The sequence below is a fragment of the Podarcis erhardii genome (genome assembly GCF_964252035.2).
Source record: "Podarcis erhardii genome assembly, chromosome: 5".
Lineage (NCBI taxonomy): Eukaryota > Metazoa > Chordata > Lepidosauria > Squamata > Lacertidae > Podarcis > Podarcis erhardii.
The window spans coordinates 30,209,794-30,223,299 of record NC_138509.1 but is presented as its reverse complement, the minus strand read 5'-3'; the positions used below and the strand labels follow the sequence as shown (position 1 = coordinate 30,223,299).

At 47.3% G+C, this 13,506-nt stretch overlaps 1 protein-coding gene across 5 annotated transcripts in view; it reads left to right on the top strand.

Moving 5' to 3' along the window:
- The window catches only part of CHST3 (carbohydrate sulfotransferase 3), a 41,091-nt gene extending 31,269 nt beyond the window's left edge, over positions 1 to 9,822 (top strand). For 2 of the 5 annotated variants that reach the window (XM_081861881.1, XM_081861882.1), the window contains exons 2-3: positions 6,618 to 6,893; positions 8,151 to 9,822. In XM_081861881.1, coding sequence (XP_081718007.1) covers positions 6,757 to 6,893; positions 8,151 to 9,390 — 1,377 coding nt within the window. In that variant the 5' untranslated portion in view covers positions 6,618 to 6,756 and the 3' untranslated portion in view covers positions 9,391 to 9,822. Of the gene's footprint in view, positions 1 to 1,243; positions 1,648 to 1,733; positions 2,491 to 6,617; positions 7,032 to 8,150 lie in introns of those variants that run through there. The other 3 variants (XM_081861884.1, XM_081861883.1, XM_081861885.1) reach the window with 3 other exon arrangements.
- The last annotated feature ends 3,684 nt before the right edge of the window (positions 9,823 to 13,506 follow it).

The window sequence follows — 13,506 nt, the reverse complement described above, 5'->3', positions numbered from 1 at the left end:
CCCTACCTGAAATGATGATTACAGTGGTACCTTGAGTTAAGAACTTAATTCGTTCTGGAGGTCTGTTCTTAACCTGAAACTGTTCTTAACCTGAAGCACCAGTTTAGCTAATGGGGCCTCCTGCTGTCGCTGCGCCACCGCTGCATGATTTCTGTTCTCATCCTGAAGCAAAGTTCTTAACCCGAGGTAATATTTCTGGGTTAGCGGAGTCTGCAACCTGAAGCGTATGTAACCTGAAGCGTATGTAACCCAAGGTACCACTGTAATTGGAGTCCCACGCCCCTCCAGCCACTGCTATGTTGTAGGACATTGCCTTACTCTTATTCATATGCCACTTCAGAGATACTACTTTTTAACTGCTGGAGAAGATACCACTTTATAACTCAAGCAGTATAACCTCCAGAACATATTTTTTTGTCATCTTTAAACATATGGTATCCATAAGCATAGCACATCTGGCCTGAGCATGCCCTCCACTTTCTGGGACGAAATATACTGCTTCCCGAGACTTTTATGTATAAATATTGGTTTAAAATGTAAAAAGTAAAGAATAAAGAATCTATTTATTGCTTGGGTTCCTGGTTAGAAGTGCATGGGTTTCAATTATAGCCATGTGATTCTGTATCAAAACCCAAAGGCAGGCCAAATGTATTCTGGAAAGGGGGAGGGGTTCATTAGTAAAAAGCAACCCGTGCCAAAGTTTCGTGAAAAAGCAGGATGAAGGTTCATGGACCCCTAGAGGAAACTTGGATTATGTGCATGTTAACGAAAGGGTTCTAATAATCTGTTTGCAGTTGGATTCCTGTCACACACAACATCATTTACAACAGTCAGTACATACCCTGAGGCTGGAGGCAGGCAACAGTTTGTGATGCGTTGGTTCCTCTGGTCTCCACACGCATTTCTCTTGCCAGGCCATCACCTCTGGTCAAGCAGCTTCTGCACAGGGACAATAATAGGGTGGGAATACACGGTGTTAGCAGGATCTCTTCCGCTCTCAGGGTGGGTGGGTGGGATTGTGTTTCTCCAGCCTGAGACACCTGTTCTGGGATCCAAATATTTACAGAATGGCTCTGCCCCTCACTCTGAAACACTGAAATATTGTGAAACCTTTGTGTAAGCAACAAAGGGGCCGTTTCGCTTCACTACCGATAAGGACAGACTGGTCATTTAAGGCCTTTGGCAGGCAGATTTTTGCAGCTAGATAAACTATTCCATGGCAAATAGGCTCAGTTGTTAGGTGGTTCTTGTTTATGATAGATTGATGGACAATTGGAAAGCAGCGACCGTTCCTACTGGCTACCTTTTAGCTGGGTTTGAAAACAAAAATCTTATTGGGATTCCATTGAATTTTTATCTTACTGGTGATATATAGGCCACATTATTAGAGTTTATGCCTAGCTTTAAATATATTTAATTTCCTGCACATACGCAAGCTCCTGCCAGGAACAATCTGTAGGTGGTTTCATTTGCGCAACTGTTAAAAGAAATGGCAGCATTTGATTATGACATTTTTTTCAGCTGCCCCAAATATCCTGTCCCAGAGCAAAACCGGTCAGTAAATTATACAAGCTCACAGCTTGTTATTAGAGAAACATGATCTTCACAGACTTGGCTGGGTTTCAGGCCTAATGAGCACAGCAGCAGGTAGGTCCGACTGTGAAATCAGTTGCTGAGTCTAAAAGCCCCTGCCTCCCCAAACCCTTGTAAGTCTTCCCCTCTCCAGGGCTTGTTCCAAGCAACTGGAGACTGTGCCTGCGTGCCTGTCTTTCCCCCACCCATTTCAGCCCTCTCCTGGTTCTGGGAAGGGAGAGACACCTGTTGCTCTTCACTAGCCTGACTCATCTCTGCCTCTTGGCCTCCTTCCTCCCACCCTCCTGCTTCAGCTTCTACCTCTGACTCCTGACTTTTCTGCCACAGACTCTCCCAACTCACTGAGCCCTGTTACCCCTTCAGCTTCTGCCACCTCCTCTTCCCTGTCTTCTCCCTCTGACCACTCACCATCGTTGTCCCACCCCCAATCCCCAGGCTCTGCGCCATCTTCCCTTGGTGGTTCCCCAGCTGGTTCCTCCCACCATTCCTCTGCATCCAGCCATCCATGGCATATCCCTACTGAGCTAACACCTGGATTTGCGAGCAAATGCTGGAATTCTGAAGCCATAGCTGCTCGCACCAAGTTAGTGTGCACATCAGAGCATTGGCACGCTTAACCAGTGCTTGCCCACAACAAGGGTCAGTTTTTATGACCTCTTTGCTACCAGAGAGTTACTGTTTATTTATTTAAGACTGGCCCTCCTCACTTAGCAGGGCATTCTAGAGGATGGACCGTACTGGGCTGGTGTTTCCAATTCCACAGTGGAGGAAGAAGTACAAAGATATTCAGCACTTTCCCCGAATAGGCAGAGGGTGGGCCCAGTGCCGCGTGTTTCATTCAGCCCCTTATTAAGGAGTCGGAGGTGGTTCCTGCCCTCAGTGGGATTCCCTTTCCAGGTTCGAGGCCCCCACCTCCCTTTCTGCAGATCAGAGAGAAGCCTCTGGGCTTCTGCAAATAAACAGTTGGTGGGACCAGCGAGTTTTGCTTGCGCAGAGTATAGACAGTTGCCTTTTAGAGCTTGGAGCTCAAGAGTCTGAAAAGCCAGGAGGGCCTGGTGCCAGAGGGGAAGTGCAGCAAGGGGTCTTTGGGGAAGATTTATTTTTGGGAACGGAGAGATGTTAAGGGGCAGAGGTTGATGGATGCTCTCAGCAGCTGAGAATGGAGCTTACAAGGAAGAGGAGGCCCCCTGCTTTCTTTTTATTGCTCTCTCTGCTGAGCTAGAGCCTTGCTCATGCAGCAAAACAGAGCAGCCTTCAAGCCCTTGATGTGGAAGCAGGGTTTCCATATGCCGAGAGCCCCAGATGTTTCCTTGATGGTTTGAGGCAGAACACAGGGGAGATACTAGAGTGCCATACATTTCCCAGGCCTGTGCGGTGAGATGCAAAGTGTCCACTTTAATTAATGGGAGTCCCATCTCTCTCCCACTGATTTATCTTAGTAGGGGTCGGCAACCTGTGGCCCATGGGCCACAAGCAGCCCACAGGGGGTCATTTAAAGGGGCCACGAGCCAACCGCTTGGCGAGTCGCCGCGCGCTGCACTAAAATGGTGCAGCGTGGAGCGGTGACTTGCTTTGGTGGCGCTGGAAATCGCATCTCTGCAGACGGAGCGATCTCCACGGGAGTGGACCGGCCCAGGCGAGGTAAACCTTGCGACCCCTGGTCTTAGGGTGGGGCTGCATGATATGGGGGAAACACAGTTCCCAAATGTCTTTCTCTCCCACTCCCCAAAAAACCTTCCCCTAGAGAATTGCTGTTTTTTTCTCACATTGATGGTCTAAAACGGAAAGTTAACCCTTGAATTTGCAAGGACAATTGATGGGCATAGGGATAGGCAGGAAGGGTAGGTTTCGCAGCCATCCTTCCCTGTCAGTCCTTCTGCCCATACATTTTTTCTCTCGGCAAATGCATAGAACACACAGTATCCAAAATAAGAGTCTAGTTCCACTGTTAGCTGAGTACAGTGGTACCTCGGGTTAAGTACTTAATTTGTTCCGGAGGTCCGCTCTTAACCTGAAACTGTTCTTAACCTGAAGCACCACTTTAGCTAATGGGGACTCCTGTTGCTGCTGCGCCGCCGCCAAGCGATTTCTGTTCTCATCCTGAAGCAAAGTTCTTAACCCGAGGTACTATTTCTGGGTTAGCGGAGTCTGTAACCTGAAGCGTATGTAACCCAAGGTACCACTGTACTGTGCATGGCTATTGCATTGGGTAGTATCTGCAATACCTTCAGCAATGTATGCAAACTCTCCCTCTCCAGCACATTCTTTATTTCCCTTTGCTGCTTTTAAAAGTTTGCCTTAAAGGCATGAAATGAACTGGGTGAAAATCTGCTTTGCCCGTTTGATCTGGTTTCACCATTCCATTAACTTCAATATAATTTTATTTAGTTACATTAAGAAATAATGCAGAATATTTATACTCCATTACAAGGATAATCCAAAAATGTGTATGGAGAATCTTATGTGTATAAAGTTTCTTTCTTTCTTTCTTTTCTGCACCTGAGCTGTTTCGAAACTCCCATTGGCAGAGATGCCATTCTTAAAAAGGAGGTTCGTAGAATCTATGACATAGGTGACTATTTCCTTCCTGCCCCTGTTATCTGGGGGAGAAACTTTGTTCTTCGCTAAGAGTGAGCACCCACACCATGAGAAATGCTTCTGAAATAGAGCCTTAACCTAGCTCCCTTCCCTGCTGCATTCCACTGGCAAGAAAATACATTTTTGTGAAAGGTTTTTGGGGTTTTTTAAGTCTTTGCTGGTGGTTGATGGATGATGCTATCTGGAGGCTAGTTTTATACAAGAAATTAGCTGTCAGGCTTGCTGCTTTCTCTTTTTTTACTGTTGTTTATTATGTGGCGGTTGAACTTGCTTTTATTGGATTTTTTTTTAATCGTATTTCATTGTCGCCCAGTGCTTTATGCTTTTGTAATTAGAGTATCTCTCTTTGCGTGCCCGTGGGCCATGAATGCAGGTAGCCGATATGATGAATAAATAATCAATTTCTGTTGAGCAACAGGTGGGACTTTCACTTTCACTGCTGCTGTCACTCTAGCCCTTTCCCAGCCCTGAAAGCTCCAGGGCGAGGGCCAGCCTTGCTTCCTAGGAAAATATTTAGGATTAATTGCCTAGGAACCTGATCTATACCGTTCCTCGTGCCTTTAAACTATGCACTTTTGTCTTACTGCTTGGAGAAAGATGGTCGGTACACATTAAGATTAACTAACAATGCAAACTGCCACATAGCACCCAAGCATTAAATAGCTCAGACAAGGTGAGAAGGTGGAGGGGGGAATGTTCGGGGGGGGAGATAATGGGACCGGCAGTCCTCAAAAAGGCAGTAGAGGGAGAGGGGCCAAGCTACACAATCAGCAGAACCTTGTTGCAGCTTTTAAGGTCATATGTTGGAATGCCCCCCCTATGCCCTCCTGCCCATCCCCCAAAAGCACCCTATTCATAAAGAAAGAAATAATAATAATTTATTATTTATACCCCGCCCATCTGGCTGAGTTTCCCCAGCCACTCTGGGCAGCTTCCAATCGAGTGTTAAAAACAAAACAGCATTAAATATAAAAAACTTCCCTAAACAGGGCTGCCTCCAGATGTCTTTTAAAGATAAGATAGCTACTTATTTCCTTCACACCTGAAGGGAGGGTGTTCCACAGGGCTGGTGCCACTACTGAGAAGGCCCTCTGCCTGCTTCCCTAACTTGGCCTCTCGCAGTGAGGGAACCGCCAGAAGGCCCTCGGCGCTGAATCTCAGTGTCCGGGCTGAATGATGGGGGTGGAGACGCTCCTTTAGGTATACAGGACCGAGGCTGTTTAGGGCTTTAAAGGTCAGCACCAACACTTTGAATTGTGCTTGGAAACATACTGGGAGCCAATGCAGATCTCTCAGGACCGGTGTTATGTGGTCCCGGCGGCCACTCCCAGTCGAAAGAAAGAAAGAAAGAAAGAAAGAAAGAAAGAAAGAAAGAAAGAAAGAGTGTCGGGAGAAAAGTCAGGGTAGGCTAGAAGTTCTCTTCTTGATATGCAATATTTTTAAATGCATACATATAATACACACAGAGAAAGAGGGGGAACGATAGAGAGTGTTCAGATACGCAATTCCCCCATTTACAGTTTGCAATGGTGCCAGCCAGAACTGGATCACATTGCTTGGCACAGAATCTTGGGAAGGAAAGCTCAGACAACTGTGGGTGCTTCCAGATGGCTTTTTAATATGCAATCTGGTCGCTGAGAATATTGCAAAAGGTTAAGTTGGCAATAGGCTTTTTTAAAAAAAACTGATTGGAGCTGTCCTGGAAAACAAATATGAAGATTGAATTGGGGGTGGGGAGGGGAAAATACGTCATGCGGATCCTGCAAAAAAAACAACAACCCCCACTTGCATTGATAAGTACTGATTCCATAATAATGTGGAAGCACCTGCTTCTTTCTCTGCTGATCACTTGAGGTAAAGGGAAGTTTCACAAATCCTGTGCACTCGCTCCATCATGAAGTGCCACTCTGGGTCTTTGCTTGGGTTGTGTCGAGGGATGGAGGAGCCCTGCTAGGATGCTGTCCTACCACCCTAGTTAGAATCACGAGATGGAAATTGGCAGCATCCCAAATTTAAGCCAGGAAAGGCGCAAGGGACAGGAAGAAGCCAAGCGAATGTATGTGTGAGCTAGGAGCTTTAGGGGGATGTGAGAGGCCAGATGACACAGCCACCACAGAGATATGTCCCCCACTGACATGGGAGGGTGGTGTGTTCTGTACCTCCAGGAGGCAGCAACCTTCTTGCGGCTACCCTGTTTCCCCCTGAAGGTGGGCAGGGACCTTGGTGACTCACATCCTTTGGAAGCAGTCCTGCACTGGATGAATCTCCTCCGTCGGCAGAGCCAAGAACAGCGGTCTAATGCCCATTAAGTCCAGATAGATCCAATTTGAAAGTGCGTGAATTTTGCATGCAGTTCAGACGTGCTCCTAAGCATGCACTATACTTATTGACACGTGCAATTTCTCTCAAATTCTCTCTCTCTGCAGGGCATCCTAATGCTAGACGATGCTTTCCAGATAGCTGAAGAACAAGGGGGAAGTTTGAGGAAGTTCCCTTTACCCCCTTCTCCTCAAAGGGGAAAGGCCTTTCTTTGGCAAGTCATCGAACGCAAGACTCTCTCTCTCCATGGATAAAGGGCACACGTTACCTCAAGACTTCTGGGAGCTGCTGCATTGCCTGAGGATGAGGAGCAAATACGCCATCCTCCTGGTCTTTGTGGTAGCCCTTGTCATTATTGAGAAGGAGAACAACATCATCTCAAGGTAGGAGGGGGAAAGGAGAGCTGTGCTGGAAGAGAGGCTTTCTCTGTACCCTAGCGTAGCCTTCAGGCTGCAGCTATATCTTACCACCTTTGCAGGTCCCAACTTGCTACCACCATCTCTCCGGCCTTTTGGAACAAGGTAAATATTTCTTGCCTCCCAGTGTGAATTAAGCTACCTCTTTACCCAGGAATGCAGGCAGGTTGCTCTTTTAAACATCATGCCCCACACAGGGATAGGTGGCAGCAATGGATGGTTGGAACTGGTTTCATACAAATTGATTTGATATATAAAAAGAAGAGCCTTCTAGCAGAATCCGCCTAGAAAGGGGCAAGGGGGAACTTTGCAAAGCGCACCTTTTCTCCCTCTTGCTTGACAAGCTGCTGCTGCAAAAGTTCACTTTTCTGAACAGCTTTTAAAGGTACAGATAGGATCCCAGTCCACACAGAAACATAGAAAACTGCCTTATACTGAGTGAGGCCACTGGGCTCACCCAGATTAGCGTTGTCTACACGGACTGGTAGAGTTTCACACAGGGCTCTCTCCAACCCTACCTGGAACCTGGGGCCATCTAAATGCAATGCAAAGCAAAGTTATGGCACTCCCCGCCCCCTGGGTCATCCTACTTGTGTCGAAAGCCGTCTCAGACAGTGGTTATTACACTTTCCATAGACCACTAATAATTGACACTTCCGAGTGCTTATACAAGCGTGGTAGTTAACTACCGTGGTACATAGACAAGCATTTCTATTCTCAATCACTCCCTTTTGCTACCAGGTAACCTATAACAGAAGATCACTATTGCCCGGGCTGGCTTTATGGCAAGTTACAATGGCAGGGCAACAGCCTCTGGTGGCAAATTGCGAATGGCTGGCTGGTTGTGCTGCCACTTGTCCATGCCACTTGTGTTGACTTTGCCGAAGAGATACATACACACAGAGTATGTTTTTGGACTAGCCGAGGCACCGATTTGCAAATGGTGTTCTGGGGGATATAGGGATTCCTTAGAAGGTTTATCAGGGGTTCAGTCAGAATATTAGAATTAGCAGGTAAGCATCCTGCTATGAAACTTTTCTTCACCCCAGGCAAGCCCAAGACATTTTGGTGCCTAATGCCGACTCCACCCCAGGCCTTTGTCAAGTAGGTGAGAACCAGCGGCTGTACTTGATTTCTTAAGGCCTGGAATAACCTTTGAAACACTGCATGTTTAATATTGCTGCTGCTATTCGTTAGGGTGACTTTTGTTCTCTTTCTTCACAGGGTGTCCGACAAACTAAAGCAGTCTCCGCAGTCCTTGATGGAAGCCAACAGCACGGACTCCGGCTTGGTGCTGCCAGAGAATGGCTCCCTGCTGTCCTTAAGCGAGCTGGATGCAGCTTTCTCCCAGCTCAGGAACCGCCTTCAGAATGTCACTTTGCAGCTGGGGGGGACTTTGCCAGCCCCTGTTCAGGGAACCCGAAGACACATTCTTCTCATGGCCACCACCCGCACCGGCTCCTCCTTCGTGGGGGAATTCTTCAACCAACAGGGCAACATCTTCTACCTCTTTGAGCCGCTGTGGCACATTGAAAGGACCGTGTCCTTCGAGACCGGAGGCGCCAACGCCGTGGGCTCAGCCCTTGTCTACCGGGACGTCTTGAAGCAGCTCTTCCTCTGCGACCTCTACATCTTGGAGAACTTCATCATCCCGTTCCCGGAGGACCACCTGACCCAGTTCCTGTTCCGGCGTGGCTCCAGCCGCTCCCTGTGCGAGGAGCCCGTCTGCACGCCATTCGTCAAGAAGGTCTTTGAGAAGTACCACTGCAAGAACCGCCGCTGCGGCCCCCTCAACGTGACCCTGGCTACGGAGGCCTGCCGCCGGAAGGAGCACATGGCGCTGAAGGTGGTGCGGATCCGGCAGCTGGAATACTTGCGCCCGCTCGTTGAGGACCCTCGCTTGGACATGAGGATCATTCAGCTGGTGAGGGACCCCCGGGCGGTGCTGGCTTCCCGCATGGTCGCTTTCTCCGGGAAGTACGAGACGTGGAAGAAGTGGGCCACGGAAGGCGCGGCGACCCTCAACGAGGACGAGGTGCAGCGGCTGCGGGGGAATTGTGAGAGCATCCGGCTCTCGGCGGAGCTCGGCTTGAGGCAGCCAGCCTGGCTCCGCGGCCGCTACATGCTGGTTCGCTACGAGGACATTGCCAGGTCGCCCCTCCAGAAGGCCAAGGAGATGTACCGATTCTCGGGCGTCGCCATCACCCCGCAGGTAGAGGAGTGGATCCGGAAGAACACCCAGGCACCGCACAACAGCAACGACATCTACTCCACCCAGAAAAACTCCTCCGAGCAGTTCGAGAAGTGGCGCTTCAGCATCCCTTTCAAGCTCGCCCAGGTGGTGCAGAATGTCTGCAGCCCAGCCATGAAACTCTTCGGCTACAAGCTGGCCGGCAGCCCCGAGGCCCTTACGAACAGATCGGTCAGCTTGCTGGAGGAGAGGAGGACCTTTTGGGTCACGTAAAGGCACCACTTTACCGGTAGCTTTCTTGTCAGATTGGAAAAGCTGGAGCGCAATAATTGTTGGGGGGGGGAGCAGCGTGTAGCACAAAGGGTGGAGAGGGGGGAGGCCTTTGGCTAGCCTGCTTTGTGCTTCTGCTTATCTTGCGCTCGCCGTCCTCGCACCGAGGTGCTTTCTGCTTTTTCCGGGAGCAGGCGTCACCTGCCTTTCAACTCCCAGGCCCCTAGATGGATTTGTGAGGTGGCTGAGCTCAGTACGAAGGAGAGTTCAGAAGCTGACACAGGCTGGAGCATGAAGCGCTGGGTTCTGCTTTCCCTACCTCATGTTCACATCCTCCTCAGCAGAGGAGGGCCTTTCTCTTAATGCCTGGGGCATTTGTTCACTAAACACCCAAAGAGAGAAAATATTCTATTTTTGAAAGTTATTAAAAAGGAAGAAGAAAAAGAAAAGAAATTGCTTTCACATCCTGCTGGGGAGATGTAAGAAAAGCAGAGTTGTTGCACTGGTAATCACCTCAGGCAGCCTTAAATTTAGGGCTGATATTTGCGAGAGAGTGTGAAAGAGGAGAAAAACGTGTTCATCCTTTTGACAAGAGGGTGTTTCCTGCTTGAGACCCTCAGATAAATTAATGCCTTGTTTAAACTTGAGGAGATGCGTTTGGATCACACCAGTCACCAGGGGAGTGGGGGGGGGGACTGGCTCTACCAACAGTAATGAGAGGATTTTGGCCTACACCACGGGCAGTTTCGTGTGCTTGCTGCCTTTTGTCTTGCTTTGCACCTAAGCCCTTGGAAGAGAGACAGAAAGCAGGCTATGAAAACAACATTCGACGGGAGAAGAGAGGAAGAATGGAATAGCATTCAGCCTGTGTCCCTGAGGATCAGGCTTCCTCAGTGCCATCAGCTGTTTTGGTCTCCGATAGTCTATTTTTGAAAACAAACACCTGCCGTCTGGTTTTCTCACTTGTCACTGAATCAATTGTTATTGAATCTCATCCAGCCGACTGGAGGCGGTTAGAAACAATAGCTGCTTTCTTGTAAGGTGACAGAAGGCTGTGGCTTTAACTGTGTTTCCCACCCTGATTGCTCCTCCTTACCTCCAAAAATTGTTTTTGTGTCCTTTTTAAGTGCTGGTTGGAAACTACCAATAGTTCTTTCTCTGCAGTTTCAGAGTGGGGGTTGTTTTGTACAGAGCAGGCCTGCCGAAACACAGAGGGGACAAAGCAACAGGCCAGTGGAGCTGGTTCAGTGATAGGAAATGGAAATGGTTTCTGCAACAGCAAGAAACAAGATCTCTGAGAGCCGTCAATGAGCTCCTCTTATTCCTTTCTGGTTGTAGGTTCACTTTTTCGTTGCTTTGCTTCAAGTGAATGCAACCAAGTAAGAAACCACCCAATGAATCTTTAGCACATGTCAGCCCCTGCTATTAAACTGAAGCACTTATTACTTGCCCTGCCTGGACTTGAGCATCCATGGTGGAAATACTGAGTTTATTCCAGATAAGCATATATATATATATATATATATATATATATATATATATATATGCCAGAGGGGAAGCTGCGGTAGCGAAAACAAAGGGCCTTGCCTTGTGTCACCATGAATACAAAAGGATGTAATATAATGGCATATACCAAGAGTAGCATGAGATATGTCACATTTCTGAGTGGAGACAGATATAAGACTATGATCCATTCTTCACAGTTGTCACAGTTCTTTCTTGCAATGCTAATTTAACACCTTAAAAAAGAAACAATTACTTTCTGTAATAGGTAAAATATCTCCATATTATTAGAACCTTCATTTCCTTTTGTTTCTTTCTTTCTTTTAACAAATGCTATTCAGCCAGAAGCTGTTAATGCTTACGGCATTGAAGACCATTTTTTTTTTGGGGGGGGGGGGAGAATGGGGAGAGAATTGCCGAATAAGTAACTGCATTTTATTTTAATCCGCTCAGAATGGAACTGTATGCATCAGGGTCCTATTTTCCTGACATGAAGTGAGTGATCAGGGAATGAAAAGAGGATTTTTGCACAGCTGCGGGGGAAAAATATCATCTCTCCACCCCACCCAGAAAAAAACAGTTGATTATCTAAACAGAAAATTTATACCATGGTGTAGTAGAAGATAAAAAGAAAGAGTATGCCGCTGAACAGAAGGTTAAGAAAAATGCTTCTGGGTTGCCATTAACTCTTTCCAAAATGTCTTCCAAAGTTCCAAAGCTAGGTTTTCCACAGAAAGCATCACAGAGGAAGTGGGTGTTCACATCAGCTAATTTTCACCCAGTTGGATGACTTCACACACTCAAGATTACTAGCACCAGTCACCTGTACAGCAAATGAGCACAAATTATTCTTTCCCCTCCACCCTCCCCTTATTAACCTGTCTTCGGTGGAGATAATTTGCCTGACTGATCCTCGCTGTCTCACACATTCAGCGATCAGCCGAGTTACCAAATGATGCCTATGATGCGTGAAATTGCCCTCAGTCGTAATTCAGGGAAGCCTTTAAACAAGGGTTGTGCATTCATTTCCAGTCCTGGGCAGCGCCATGGGCAAAGGAGATGGATGTGGGCGCAGTCCACATGGATCTGGAGTTCTGCACACAGCAGGCATTGAGAGCACCTGCCCCACTGTTGAAGGGAACCCTCTTGTCAATGGTGGGGAAGGCGTGGTGCTTAGACGCAAGGAAAATTCTCTTTTGGGGGTCACTGTAGGGAAATGTTCATGCTCTGTTGCAGTGTTTCCCAATCTTAGGTCTCTGGCTGTTTTGGGACTACAATTCCCATCATCCCTGAACACTGGTCCTGTTAGCTAGGGATGATGGGAGTTGTAGTCCAAAAACAGCCAGAGACCCACGCTGCTATTGTATAACTTGGCATAGAGTGAAACGGAGTCCTGCTGAATGGTGCGCATTGATGTATGCATGTAAAACACTTTTTTGGGATCACTCGAAAGCTCCATTGATACACGTTCATGTGTTTTGGACAACCAACTCCCATCGGCCCCAACCAGCATGGCTCCTGTAGCCCAAAATGTCTGAAGGCACCAGACTGGTGAAACCTGGTCTAGAGCAGGATGGTTGCATCCACAGCTGCAACATCCACTCACATGGCGGCTCAGGTGAATTCTGGGTTCATGTACTAGCAGATATTATTAGTGTGGTGCGGAACCACACAATCTGCCCAAACCACGTGGTTAGAGGTTATGGTCACAGGAGACAGTGTGATATGGCACATGCTACAAAATGTATAACTGAGGCTTAAATGTCAGTTTCTACACAGAAGAAATATTGATGAAAAGCTATCTGTGCCATTGTCATAACGTTAGGACACGTGCTTGCTTTTTGCCTTGGTTGGGAAGCTGCATACAGGTGGCAAAGCAAACACTTCTACTGACTTTGCACCAAATGGTGCAAATTCTTTCCCCTGCAGGGTGGACATCTCAGTGGAGGCAGAATGCTACCTATGAAACAGTCTTAAGCAGGGCGAGGGTCAGATGCCGCACAGCTTGCTCTCTCTCTTGAATATTACTAGAAGGAAGCATGGCTCAAACATGGCCTGTTCCAAAGGACACAGTACAGAGGTGTTGGGATAGCTATGAGAACTTTCTGTCTATGAAAAGCAACATGGACAGTCTTTACTTCCGAATCTCAAGATATCCAGTCCACAGGCAGGTAGGATACTTTAACAGCCCCCATGCCCATTGGAAATTATTCTGGTTTATGGAAAGTTTCAGCCAGCACTGTGTTCACTATGTGTTGCTTCTGCTGTTGCTTAATTTTAATTGTGCTTTCACATTCTGTTGTGTTGTTGTTTTCAAAAAAAAGTACAACTGTCGCTTTGGTGAAAAGCAGCCATAATTTCTTTACATCTACAAAATGGTTCCAGTTTTGTATGTTTTCTGTCTGTCTTTAGCTGTAAAATGTGCAGTGGGTTTGTTTATTTATTTATAGTATGGGGGGGAGGGGAAGATGAAAAATAACTTTATTAGCAGGAATTGGGACTGCACCAAAAGAAAAACAGACTCGGAAATGTTTCCCAATAAATAGAAATGCAATTAAATTAAGAGTAGCTCTGGTTAAAATAAAACATGTCTTTTTTCCCTTCCTGTTTTTTTTG